Source organism: Cebidichthys violaceus, unplaced genomic scaffold (genome assembly GCF_023349555.1).
Source record: "Cebidichthys violaceus isolate CVI_PGR_0920_01 unplaced genomic scaffold, fCebVio1.0.p SCAF_131, whole genome shotgun sequence".
NCBI lineage: Eukaryota > Metazoa > Chordata > Actinopteri > Perciformes > Stichaeidae > Cebidichthys > Cebidichthys violaceus.
The window spans coordinates 38,897-53,285 of record NW_027176298.1 but is presented as its reverse complement, the minus strand read 5'-3'; the positions used below and the strand labels follow the sequence as shown (position 1 = coordinate 53,285).

The window sequence follows — 14,389 nt, the reverse complement described above, 5'->3', positions numbered from 1 at the left end:
GCCCAGGCAGACAGGCAGGCCCACGCCATAGAACAGCTCGTTGCACGGACCACTGCAGCTCCGCCGGTGCCGTCCCCCTCTACGTTAGCCGGGGTGGACCTGCACAAGATGACTGCAGCAGATGACGTGCAGTCATTCTTGGCGGGGGCGTGCGACTGGCCCGTGGTAGAGTGTGTGGTCCGATTTTGCCTCTTCTGACTGGGGAGGCGCAGACAATGGCCATGGGGCTGCCCCAGGTGTCTCCGAAGGACCACCAGCGGAGGTTCTGTGAGGCCAGACTGGGGCCCGAGGACTGGCCCTTCGCTTATACGCAGCGGCTGAGGGATGCCGCAACCAGGTGGCTGCAATCGGAGAGTCCCGGAGGGGCACAGGAAGTGGTGGAGAAGGTGGTCCTGTAGCAATTTGTGAGGGGGCTGCCGGGCCGAACATCAGCTTGGGTCCACTACCATCGCCCTACAACACTCAAGACCGCCATCACCCTGGCAGAGGACCACCTGGCTGTTCATCCCAGCGGTCAGGGGGACAGTGGTCACCCTCTGACCCCAGGCCGGCCGACGCCTGCCCCTCGGAGGAGGCTATATTCGCAGCTCCTGGCGCGGCCCCTATCAGCTCCACTGTCGACACCCTTCCTCCAGTTCCCCGATCCACCGAAACCAGCAGACGCCGGCACTCTTCCCAACCTACAGGGGGCCCCTCAAACATCAGGGCAGGAGTGTTGGAGGTGTGGGCAGCCCGGTCACTTCTGGAGGGAGTGTCCACTGATGGAGGTGTGCCAGGTGATTCGGGTTGCCGGCCCTCCAACACCCTCCCCCAGTCCAGGGGCGACGTACCGCATTCTGGTAAGGATCCAGCGGGGTGTACATCAGGCAATGGTGGATACTGGCTGTACACAGTCTATGATTCACCAGATTCTGGTTTGGCCCGGGGCATTGGTGGAGGAATTGTGGGTGAAAATTAGGTGTGTGCATGGGGTTGTTCACGATTATCCCATGGTGTCAGTAGAAATTAGACACAGGGGGAAAAAAACATAGTGTAAAGGTTGCAGTTAGCTCCCGCCTTACACACCCCCTAATTTTGGGAACAGATTGGTCAGGGTTTAATAAGTTAATGGTGCAGGGTGCGGGGGTGCGTTCACGACAGACAGGGTCATGCTATATGTGTGCTGTGCTCAGCGGTGATGCAAGGTTGTCCGACGTTGCAGACGGGAAGGGGGAACTGGCGGAGCCTCCCGTGGAGACTCCACCGGGTCCTGAATTACACTCCAGGGAAGATTTTCCACTTGAGCAGTCTCGGGATGATACTCTACGCTCGGCCTTTGACCAAGTGATACAAATTGATGGTCAGCTGGTGCACCCTGACACAGCACAGTCATATCCGCACTTTTCATTGATTAGGGACAGGCTGTATAGAGTGAGTCGTGACACTCAGTCAGGTCAGGAAAACACCCAATTGTTGATGCCGAGAATAACCCAATGGCTGGCCACATGGGATATGAAAAAACACTGGACCGGATAATGACCTGATTTTATTGGTCGGGTATCCGGGGGATCTCCATGTGGCATCATCACCAGCGATGTCATTTGTTTAATTGCTTTTCAGATAAAGAAGATACTTTTTGATGTTAACCAATTAACACTGAGCTGTAGAACATGTACTATTCTTGTTTCTTTAATTCTTCATCAAAGGACTTGCCATTGAAAAACAAAGCAATCAGATATGCGTCTCAGGATATATGAAATTATGTCTTATGTCCTATTTGTTCTCTGTAATTTTTGGTTATTTCTCTACCCTTTGGTCAAACATGGGATACGGAGAACATGTCCAAAATGGAGCCCTCCAATGGGCACAGCAGGCCCCTGGACATTGTGTCCAGTACAGAGGAGAAGATGACAGACCGGGGTCAGTGGGGCAACAAGATCGAGTTTGTTCTGTCAGTGGCTGGAGAAATTATTGGCCTGGGAAATGTCTGGCGTTTCCCCTACCTTTGCTATAAGAACGGAGGAGGTGAGTGCTAGAATTTCTATTCATTGGCCTGTCCAACACAAAAGCTTTTGCATTTAATCATCAGGGTTATTCGACCACAAACACAAAGCCTCTAGAAATGCCATCTTTGCATTTCCTTGCAATTGTGTGAAGGGCAGCAAAATTCAGGTTCTGAGAGGTGATGGTTTTGAATTAGTTTAGCAGGAGATAAAGGTGGAAGGCTAGGTTATTTTACTTTGACACCAAGCAGTCATATACAGGAACTCAAAACGACTCCAACAGGGAGCGAGCAAAATGCAAAAACGGGACAAAAGCAAAGTAACAAACCGGAGAGACAAACACGAGGGAAAACTCTGGAGACACTGGAAACACAGAGCACACACGGGGAAGCAACAAACACAATCCAAATACCAGAACAGGGAAGCAGGGGAATTTATATGTGAGGGGTTGTCAGAGGGAGAACCCCGGGGCAGGTGATTGGGCACAGGTGTAGTGAATGAGGGCAATCAGGAAACACTCAGACACAGAGACACAGGAAGGAGCCGGGAGGAAACCACGGGCGGAACTACAGAGACACAGAGACACAGGAACACAGGGGCCAATGCCCAATTGTGACATAGAAGGCTTTAAATTCCAACAATTTGCAGCGGTCTCTCCTACCCTACATTGCTTGGGAGCACATTGGTGGGTTAACTGTTCCTTTTAATCTGTGTGCGTATACAGGCGCCTTCTTCATCCCATACCTTATCTTCCTGTTTGCTTGTGGGATCCCGGTCTTCTTCCTGGAGATGTCTCTGGGTCAGTACACCACTGAGGGAGGCATCACTTGCTGGAGGAAAATCTGCCCCTTGTTTGAAGGTAATCTAACTATTTTGTTAATAATATAAGTTAGTGGATGTTAAAAACACTCTAAGCACCAAGAGTGGATCGAACAAGACATGCGTCTCATTCTGAAACGATTACAAACAATGAGTTGCTTGTGCTTCACATGGGATGCATGCAAAGATTTATGAAGACAAACCAGTGTCATATTCTCAATAGGAGCAACCATGTGGGATGACGGGATTTTTTCTTTGTTTATGCATATATCCTTTTCCTTCACATTATGTGCATTATACTTTGTGTGCAATTTAAGCTGCGTCTAATTTACTGTACTCTGATGCAGTCTTTTGAAAAGGCAGCAGCGGTGACCTAAAGATGGGTATAATCAAGCTGTTTACAAGGTTAAACTGTGCCTCTGTCTATAGTAAATGGATCTATCAGGGAGCTCTTGTCAAAGTAATTTCTGTGAGTCATTTGAGAGAAACTACTGTAATTGTGTTCACGTGATTACTGATTAATTTGTATTAGTGGCGTTCTCAGACTATTGTCAAATGCAACATTGTGCTCACAGTGAATGCAGGTTCGCTAGTTAAAATAGCTTTAAATTTCCCCTTTTTCCCCAAAAACATTTACAGTTCAGTCATAAACTTGATGTTTTTGTTCCAGGAGTGGGTTATGCCACCCAGGTGATTGCTGGCCTGCTTAACATCTACTACATCGTTGTGTTGGCCTGGGCTATCTTCTATCTGTCCAACTGCTTCACCTGGGATCTGCCCTGGGCCTCCTGCAACAACACCTGGAACACAGGTGAGCCACAGGACCAAATGCCAAAAAACAATGTGTGCTTCTGCTAGACATCTATACTCTTGTGTGTATTAATTAACCAGGTGTAGCCAGGTCTCCATGTCATGCTTGTGGAGATCTGAATAAAACATTTTAGCTACACGTGGACGGCAACAGTAGTCGGTCCAACACATTTGGCTGGACTAAAATATCTCAACTATTTGAATTGCCGTGAAAGACATTCATGGCAACTATTAGATTTTAATGTGTCCAATACTTTACTGGTTTATGATGAAATACTGTGAAAAAACTACTCCCATTAACTCCAGCAGAACTTTGTGAAGTGCTAATTAGCATGTTAGAATGTTAACACCAAGCACTTAGATGCTAAATATGTTACACACAATAAACATCTGCATCTTTGCATTGAACAACTATGGCTATCGACTTTTAGTTTTGTTTATTTTAAAACAATTACAAATATAATTTTTTTTGGGGTGTTCCCCTTCAACATTTCATTCATTTCCAGTTGCATTTTATCTTGAGGTAGTGAATGTTCCTGCACCATTTCACTTCTCCGTCTCAGTGGTGGCATTGTTTCACTTGCCTGTGTGTAACTTGGATACCTCTTCACAGGATTGAATGTCTTTCTGTCTTTTCTTTCATTCAAGATTCTTGTATGGCATTTCAGATGGGGAATAGCTCCATCAATCACCATGAGAACGCCACCTCTCCTGTCATTGAGTTCTGGGAGTAAGTGCCTTTTTGTTTGGCGTCGTTTTAAAAAATGTGTGATTGTTGGACCGGATACAACTTTTACTCTTGCTCCAAGCCCTTTTGAGTTTCACTCTTAGCTTCCAGATACAAATATTTTGTTTGTCTTATTTGTGTGCGATCCCCAGGCGAAGAGTGCTGAGAATTTCCTCAGGCATTGATCACATTGGCTCTCTGAATGGGGACCTGGTTATCTGTCTGGCCGTTGCGTGGGTCATTTGCTACTTCTGCATCTGGAAGGGCGTCAAGTCTACTGGCAAGGTGACACCTCTCCCCCACTCATGACAGACAAATATTCACTCAACACTATAAAAAGAGAATATTGGAAGATAGTTTTCTGGAGCATTCCTTATTTAAAACACTTGTTTTGCTCTGATTTCCTTCAATATGTGCTCGCTGTGTGGTTAGGTCCTTCCCAACACTTGCAGGAAGTGTTGCATTGTTTACAGTCGCAGATGGAATAAAACTTGCATGAACTGGGCAGCTAGCGCAAAAAGTGTTAATGCATATAGATTGCCACCTGAACCTCAAACCTCATGGACTGAAACTCTAGAACACCAAACATACGTTAAGTAACATAAGTTGTGCAGAACCCTTTGAGACATTGTCACAGATTTTACAAGATATAACATTTCACGTTTTAGCCTAAACACTATTGGAGAAGGAAGAACGTCTCGTTGTTATAAGTCTTGTAAATGTATCTCTGATTAAGAATTGCTGCTATTCCCCTGCAGGTGGTTTACTTCACAGCCACCTTCCCTTACGTTATGCTGGTGGTCCTGCTGATCCGAGGGGTCACCCTGCCAGGAGCTTCCACTGGAATCCACTACTACCTCTACCCCGACCTGCAACGGCTGTCTGACCCACAGGTATGCTACAAATGCACTTGCTGTCAGACGCCAACATTCACAGAAACAAAAACACAGACACATGCAGACTCAACTGTAAGACACAATGATGTCATCTCTACCAGCATGTCAATATTGTTAATTATTTGTAATAATATAAAAACTGGTACAGTGTTGCCTGGGATATCCAGCCCTACAGATTAATTATACACACGTGCTGAGGTGATAATACTCACTCACATTGACAGATATTTTCAGCACATTTTTAAGAACTAGTTACTAAAAGTGGTTTGGGGAATGCTAAACCAACACATCCTCCTAGCTCCCTGAAGCTTATGCCATCTCTGCGATTTTATTGAGAAATTAACTGATAACTTCTGCTCACCTAGCAAAACAATGGCAGCAGGATGATGGAGATACGGAGGCTGAGGCTGAGCAGTGACCTAAAAGTTGTTGGTTAAACCAGGAATATGTGGAGGATGTTGCTGTAAATTGGAATAATGGTGATTAGTTGTGCACAAGTTTGGCAGATTAGGCATTGAAAGCTTTTGATTTAGCACATATTCCACAGCATTTGAGTTGGCATTTATTTGCTTGAAAGTGTGTTTCCATCTTGTCTGGATGCGATTGATCAGAAAAGTTACACTGTCAATAAATAGCTTGCATGCAAATCTTTTCTTTGGTGTCCAACACATTTTGCATCCATCCACTCAGATGACCGTCTGTGGCAATAACGTCACATTACTTCCTGCTTTTGCTACTTCCTGCTTTTGCACTGAACCCAAACATAGCTTTAAAGGAGACATACTGTGCTCATTTCCATGTTGATATTTGTATTTCGGTTTCTACTAGGAGCATGATTACTTGCTTTAGTGTTCTCATACTGTCTGTCTGAATATGCCTGTTTTCACCTTCTGTCTGAAACACTCCATTTATGGGCATTTTAATGGAATTGTGTTGCTAGTCGACAGCTTGTTTATTTCCTGTTGGCTGTTGTCATTCACATACTCTGCAACCCGAAATAAACTGAGTCACATTTACAGTTTTTACATTAATAAGAGGTATAAACTCTTATACATCTTTAAGGGTCATTTATATTTTGAATTTGTTATCATTTTGTATTATTTAATTGCAGTGGCAGACCGTGCATTTTATACCTGGGCCTTCTGTGCTGTCCTACTAGACTTGAGCCATCTCCTAATAAGCTCTTTATGACGCCATAGCTATGGTTATTTATTTCTAGGAGTGTAATAATACACGTATTCGTATTAAACCGTTCGGTACGAGGCTTAAGAACCGAACAATACGTTTGAATAATACTAGCGCATTTGGAAAATGCAGAAGCTTAAATTGGTAAATATAATGTTTTCGGTGGACTGCGCTCACGTAACAGACGACAGGCTTTGTGACCTCTAAACCCGGAACAATAACAAAAAAAACAGCTGAGGCTGCGGCACCGCGCGTGTCTTCAGGGGGGCTAAGCTAACTAGTTTAGCGGGGAAACAACAGCCCGAACGGATTCAATTGTCCGGACAATAACCCTGCACATGACGGGATGCTTCGTAATTAACGGACAATGCAAATAGTCCAAATCAATATAATTAAAACAATAACAAGAAAAACTCACAAGAACCATATGACAACAAAGCAACAAATCAATCCAGCAACACTGCGGCGCTAGAGCACGAGCCATTCATATTATTCATAAAAACGACACGATAGACAAATGAACACTGTAGAAACGCTACTGCAGATGTAAAGACGCAAAATCAGTTAACTTACCACAGCTGCTCTTCACTTAAAAAGTCCACTCAGGTCTCTCCAAAAGTTTTCAAAAGCACGTAGCTTGTGCGTGTCCTGTCTCCCTTGGTTAGCGTAGCATAGCTCCAAACAGCTCCAAACACCAATAGCTCAGTTGCAAATGAAACGCATTCTTAGCCATAAAATGTGCAATGCTTCCCCACCGCTGTCAGCCAGAAATACCGTTTGTACAAATCCTTTTCCATGCTGGGTTAGGGCTGCTAGCTGTGGGCTTGACCGACCCTTTGATTTGATGTCCAGCTTTTCTGGAAATGTCCTTCTCCAGAAATCTGTTTAAAAACGCTAAATATGTCATGTCAATGTCATAACTTCTTACATATGTTTCAACTTGAACTCTTACTAAACACTAAGATCTGCTAGACGGCTTTCTGTTTGACAAAAGTCACGCTGGCCCACTGACTAATCACGGCGCACCTTAATGCTGACATACTTAGCAGGCTACCTCGCTACCGCTGGCATGGCAAAGAATACGCCCAACATGTCAAACTAAAGATCTGATTGGTTGAAGATGTTGACAACCAACAATATCGTCCCCATATACTTTAATCTGCAAGGTCTACCTAGAGGACCTCGGGCCTCTCTTCTTACATAGAGACATAGAGGCTGAATCTGATTGGATAAGAGCTCTACTTAAAGCAAGCTGCACTGGAAGCAGCGCAACAGAGGAACACAGGAGCTGTGCAATGAGAAAATAAGCTAATGGGGAAAAAAATTATAATACTTGTAGTGTATTTGTGAAAAATTATTAAATTATAAAATAGCTATAACTTTGATTCTGTTTAGGCCAGCAGAGAAGGCTTAGCTGGCCCTGACGGCCCACCACTGCTTAATTGTGACATCACAACCGTACGGAAATCCAGACGGCTCGTTTAAAGGCACAGTTTCTGAATACGACTGTGTGTATTTCCCCATGGTTTGAGCATTTTGATACTTTATAGCACCTAGAAATGCTTTATAATAAAAAAAAAAAGTCCCAAGGGGACAGTGTCATTTAATGGTTCTAGCAGAATGTCAAGGACTTATTCACCGCTGAAGGAAAGAATAGGGAATGGTGCAGGAATTCCACAATTTCTTCTGTCCTTTCCGTTAGATTGCAACCAGTGTGATAATCAAAAAAAGGGGCTCTCTTAAATCCCCCTCAGGGCTCTAGGGATGAATACGAGCCCAATGTGTGCAGAGCCTGACAAGCTAGGCTGGTGGAGTCGGTGAGATCTTCAGTCAATCAGTGGAGTCAATCAGATCTTCAGCGCTGGCTGCCAGCTATCTAAAACACGCCCGAGTGCCCTGGAAGCATTTTACCAGAATTGCAAGTATAAAGACAAACCTCATTTGAATTTTGAAGTGCGAGTGAGTTTACAAAGAGAGGGTGGAAAAGTGCTGCACTTTATGCCTCGGAGAGACAGGGGTGCATAAATAGGCTTTGCTGAGTGGGTGAGGTCAGGATGGAGGAGTTGAATGGGTGAGTTTCGGGATTTAATAGATGCATTGAGTGTTAAATTGTTTTTAAAAAGGGACCAGATGGTGAAGTGGAGATAACTCTTTCATCATGAGTACATGGGAGGCTGTGTGAGGATGGCAGTCTCTGACATTTGATGTAATATTATTTTGGTGCTCCTTGTCAATACGTAGACTGGTGAGATACATCTTCCACACTGCATAGTGACCCAAGTCTTCTAGAATACATCTCTTGGTATTGGTAATCGGTTGAAAATATGCAGACAAGAACGATACAGAAAATGTGGTAACAATGTGGTAACTGGTTATACTTTGTTTGTTGTCATAATTAGTTGACGGTTGTGTTTGAACTCCATACTGTGATTATTCTGCATGTGGCAGCTCAAGTTATATAGTAAACTGGTATTATTGGTCCTATTCTGTCCTAAGGTATGGATGGATGCTGGAACTCAGATCTTCTTCTCCTATGCCATCTGCGAGGGTTGCATCACCGCCCTGGGAAGCTACAACAAATACAACAACAACTGCTACAAGTGAGGACTGACATGATGATGCACTAGGCATCAACTGCACAACACTACCTTTCTAATCTGTCTTAAATTACAGTAAAATGCAACCTGTTGTTCAACATCACACTACCATAGTTGGTTGACATTGTATCTTTATAGAACAGGAATCAAATCTCTAGTGCAGACAATGTTTGGTTTTCTCAACACAGTTCCTAATCATTACATTCCCCTCTCTGTGTTATTTTTAGGGATTGCCTGTCCCTTTGTTTCCTGAACAGTGGTACCAGTTTTATTGCAGGATTTGCCATCTTCTCCATCCTGGGCTTCATGTCCTACGAGCAGAACGTGCCCATCTCAGAAGTGGCTGAATCTGGTTGGTTTGTTCTCGACTGCCATTATTATTGTATCAATACATATCATTGATACATTCCTTTTCCTTCTGTCATTTAAACTATTTGACACATTTTACATTTTGAAATATTTTATTTTTATTTTTCACTTACAGATAACATTGTGCATACACTGACAAAAGCAAAGAAAAATAAAAATAAAATAAAGAAACAAATATATTTCAAGTTTTTATATATAGGCATTCTACTGTTGGTGTGACAGTTTAATGTATATTATTGAGGATACCTTTACAGAACATGATCCTTTTAATGTCATGAATATTTATATGTAGTTAGTCAATTACCGTAACTTAATTTAAAGAAAGCCCATCTTTTTTTCCAACAAGTTTTCTTTCATACTGATTTTATGAATTTACTTCATACTATATATGTCCATAACTGTTTCCAGACACTTGTTTACGTTGGGAGGTTCCAATTTTTTTCAACCTCTTATCTGAGTGCTGTCAGTCTCACAATCCCAAAAAAATACAATTGCTCCTTTTTGTAGGCTTTCCCAGAAGTGTACTGTTTGTAACCCTGCTTTCACATGAAGAAATATTTTCTTTTTTTAACAGTGTTGTTAGGTATGCTGTCCTTGGAGAGACTACCTGAAACATGTTCTTCTATTTCTGTTGAATTACTTTGGTTGAATTATTTTATAAAACTTAATATGAGTCAGAACAGATGTATGCAAAGCTCCCGCTTGAATTAATGGATTTCCTTCAGCCTCTCAATGGTTTTAATGTTATTGTTTTTACAGCATGCACGTGAGCGAGGGTGACCAATAAGGGTAACTTTGATGAGAAAATGACATTTAAACTCTATCCGACTCAGGTCCAGGTTTGGCCTTCATAGCCTATCCTCGGGCTGTGTCCATGATGCCTCTCTCCCCTCTATGGGCCTGCTGCTTCTTCATCATGATTATCTTTCTGGGACTGGACAGTCAAGTGAGACCAACATATGCCCCAGACACACACACACACACACACACACACACACACACACACACACACATACACACAACAGAGATGACAGAGAAAGAGAAATTTCAATATCACACTGACACACATAGTTTTTAAAAAGCACCATGAATTATTTATCAAGCGTATACGTGAACAGATCTGCTGAAAATGTTTTGTTTGCTTGTTAGTTTTTTGGATAGCTCAGCAGCACACATGCACAAACAATCATGCATATACTCTTATATGCAAATGTCTCATAGTTCTTTCTTTGATCAGTTTGTGTGTGTGGAGAGCCTGGTGACAGCCATGGTGGACATGTATCCCTCCACCTTCCGGCGCAAAAACCGCAGGGAGCTCTTCATCCTGGTGGTGGCTGTGGTGTCCTTCCTCTTGGGGCTCATCATGCTGACAGAGGTTGGTCTCAGTGATCTCACTTCATGATGTTTTTACAGATTAAGAGTGCAGGATAAGCATTTAATCTTGCACAAAGGAGGATATCTACACCCCTGGTTTTTATGTGCAAAATCTTTTCACTCCTTTTTCAACATAACTTTGAACTCATATTGACGATACCTAACAATCAGCTATAGGAATATAAAGAGCTACTACCTCTTAATTATACTCTGCAGAATTGTCTTCAAGTATACAAAATGAATAAGTGGCTTTAATAATATGTCAAATTTTAGTTTTTCCTCATAATTTGACAGCCTGGAGGTTTTCTTTTGCTAGTTATAGGGTTATAAACCCAGGTCTGTCTCCACAGGGCGGCATGTACATCTTCCAGCTCTTTGACTACTATGCAGCCAGTGGGATGTGCCTGCTCTTCGTGGCTGTTTTTGAGACTGTTTGCATCGCTTGGGTTTATGGTGAGTTTTGTTAGGCAGGCTATTTGAGAAGGCATGAAGGAGGTATTTATTAAGACAAAGGCTTTATTCTCACAAGGCACTATCCATCCCAGTGCACACTGCCCCCTACATTCAGCCAATCACTAAGAATTAACACATTCCAGCCAAAGAGTGTTTCGAGTCTTAGTTGGTATATTTAGGGAATAAAGTCAGTAATATGAAACTAGCCTATTAAAGCAGTTCTCATCTTTCTGTCAGTCAATGCTATTATGAATATGTTTCTTTTGTCAACAGTCTTGACACACATTATTGATATGTTTCCACTGCATTTTCCCTCATCTCTCCCTGATTACAGGTGCCGACCGTTTCTATGATAACATAGAGGACATGATTGGCTACCGCCCCAGCCCAATCCTCAAATACTGCTGGCTGTACTTCACCCCTGCAACATGCTTGGTGGGTCTCACATTCATTGTCAACATGTACGCTTTCACACTGTACTCTCCTGAAACAAGAGCAGCCTCTGCTGGCCAACAGTGAAAATACAATGATAATTTTTTATGGTTAAGGTTAAAGGTTTTTATCAAGTTTTGACTTTAAGTATTTACTTGTTTTTCAAATATCAGGTATGTCGTATAGGCAACGTCCATCAATACAGAATCATGAAATATCTTTGTCTGTTTTAGGGAACCTTTGCTTTTGCCTTGATCAAGTACTCACCTCTGAAGTACAACAATGAATACGTATACCCATGGTGGGGCAATGGGATAGGCTGGATCCTGGCCCTGTCCTCCATGCTGTGTATTCCTCTCTGGATAGCAGTGAAACTGTGCTACACCCCGGGAACATTGAGAGAGGTAAGTTTTACCAAAAAAAATTAAATAAATAACTTTAAAAGTGCTAATGAATGACTGGCTCTGCTTCTGTCGCTTCAGAAGAACAAAACATGAAAAAATAGCAGTCCACATGATGACAGAAACTTGGGAAATGCATTGTGTTAAAGCTGCTCTCATCACTGTGTTTGTATTAGCACTGAATCACACGATTATGTGAAAGAGATCGCTCTCATCTAACAAACTCAGAGACTTAACACCAGTAAAGTGTTAAGGCTTCTTTCTGCTCATTGATTTGGTTTCACAACCTTACTGTTTGATTCAGTCTCATCACACTCATTGACCTTGCATCCAGCAGGTAGCTGTTTTCAAAGCTCTGATAAACCCACCGTACACTACCCACCCAGCGACAAATGGCAGACAAATTTAGTAACTAGCTGAACACAGTGAAGCATTTAGCAGCTAAAGAGCAAGTTTTCCTCCAATGAATACATTTTTCGTTCACAGCGCCTCGTTATCTTGACCACACCTTCCCCTGATTTACCGAAGACGAAGAAGGAACGGGAGAAGCTGCTGGCCGTCGTTGAGGCCGACGGTGACAGCCTCCATCAGAAGTCGCCTCCGTCTAAGGACGGCTACTTCCCCGTTGATGAAAATGAGTCTCACTGCTAGAGAGCTTGAGGGTTGGAATCAGAGCTCCGGCCCCGTTCCAACTCCCTCCGCAATACCTCACCAGACAAGGTGACAAAACAGGCACGGTGCAGACTTTAGGAGTCACCCGACCTGTAACTGCTTATCTGCTGCTTTTTGAGCTTTCTCTTAACCCTCCTGTTATGTTCGTTTTTTAGGTTCAGCCATAATGTTCGAATAATGAAAAACCTAGATATAAATTGCATTAGTTTACCATAACATGTATTTATTTCTAAATGTTTTGTACATTTTGAAACTTTCTTTTTTTCATGGGGTGATGTAGATAAATAGAGATGAGACGCCTCTGCTGTTCACGGTCATATTGACCCGCTCACTCAAAATCAAGCCAAATGAATACAAAAGGATTTGTATTGAAAGTAAACTTAATTTATGTTCATTTATAGTGTTAAGAAACAGAAATTTACAAAAATGAACAAGAGATGAGCACAATGAACGAGGTGTGTGTGTGTGTGTGTGTGTGTGTGTGTGTGTGTGTGTGTGTGTGTGTGAGAAATGGGGTGAAACATGGTGGGAGGGAGTAAGAAATACTTTGTCTCACGTTTTCAAAGAAAGAAATGGTCTAAACTTGACACTTCTGACCCCTTATAGCCTCCATTTTCACTGCCGGGTCAAATTGACCCGAACATCATCTCTGTTATAGAAACCTGCAGGGGGTTGTTCCAAATGCATGATATTTTTTTAAACGTTGATTACACTAAGGCAAGCAGAAGAAGTTTCATACAGAAAAAGTACTTTAAAATATTTTTTCTAGATTTTCAAACTTTGCAACGGGTCAATTTGACCCGGAACATAACAGGAGGGTTAAGTACACTGCCTTCAGTATGACGGCATCAGGATTGCTACTTAGAGAGTTACATCAGTTGGTTACCATCTCATTTGCCAGTGGCAGAGTCACATATACACTTGAAACTAAAATGTGTCCATTGTTGTAACACAGTGGCTAGGAATTTACTTTTGATCGTGTATGCTTTCTAAGGAAGCATTTTTCTTTTCTCTTATGGACATCTCTAATGTTCAGTGAGTATGACATGACATTCCAGTTTATAGATTCTAACAGCTATCTGATGCGGACGGAGCACAAGAGGTGTCACATGAATAAAAGCTGTGCGTTTGAATGCAAAGCGTAATTCCATCAATCGATCCAAGTTATCATCTCAGGATGTACGATTTTCTAAAGAACACAAATCATACAAAACCATACTAATACCCAATGCTTCACAATTCAATAATTGATTTTTAATGTATATTTAGCTGAACTGACCACAACTCAGCTCAAGTAAGCTTTGCTCTTTTCAGATTGATTAAATGAGCATTATAACATTAATGTGTATTTCTTTTGCTGAACATTGCAGAGTGGCATGAATATGTCACATGCTTTTGTTCTGTGTTCTGATTATTGACATGATTTTAATTTAGTTGGGTTTTGCCTTATTTCTAATGCATTGAAATGTATGGAATTAAAATGTTAAGTGCCTGAAGGAGACAGTTGTGCCCTTTAGATAATATGAGCAGGGCAGGCTAGTTGATCTCTCTTTCTGCTGTATAATAATGAACTTCAGCATGGGTTTCTTTACATGTTTGAATGTATATATGGTCTGTTATTGCTGATAGGGAATACTTTTACCACTTTTAACTTTTTTATGCTACAATTACT

The 14,389-nt window shown here is 42.3% G+C and overlaps 1 protein-coding gene across 1 annotated transcript; it reads left to right on the top strand.

The window, feature by feature from the left end:
• Positions 1-553: 553 nt before the first annotated feature.
• On the top strand, positions 554-14,389 carry LOC137870655 (sodium- and chloride-dependent GABA transporter 2-like). The gene is made up of 15 exons (XM_068708049.1): positions 554-839; positions 1,815-2,004; positions 2,707-2,841; positions 3,472-3,612; positions 4,260-4,341; positions 4,491-4,623; positions 5,097-5,231; positions 8,916-9,019; positions 9,244-9,368; positions 10,219-10,331; positions 10,623-10,760; positions 11,110-11,212; positions 11,547-11,647; positions 11,878-12,048; positions 12,532-14,389. Exons 1-15 carry the CDS (start codon positions 762-764, stop codon positions 12,694-12,696), a joined length of 1,914 nt encoding a protein of 637 aa, XP_068564150.1. The 5' UTR covers positions 554-761; the 3' UTR covers positions 12,697-14,389.

Excerpts from the sequence above, each read along its gene's own strand:
- LOC137870655 (XM_068708049.1), top strand. The coding sequence starts at position 762 with ATGGAGGTGTGCCAGGTGATTCGGGTTGCCGGCCCTCCAACACCCTCC. Across the intron at positions 840-1,814 it reads GGGCGACGTACCGCATTCTG|AACATGTCCAAAATGGAGCC; the intron begins GTAAGGATCCAG and ends TGGGATACGGAG. Across the intron at positions 3,613-4,259 it reads CAACAACACCTGGAACACAG|ATTCTTGTATGGCATTTCAG; the intron begins GTGAGCCACAGG and ends CTTTCATTCAAG.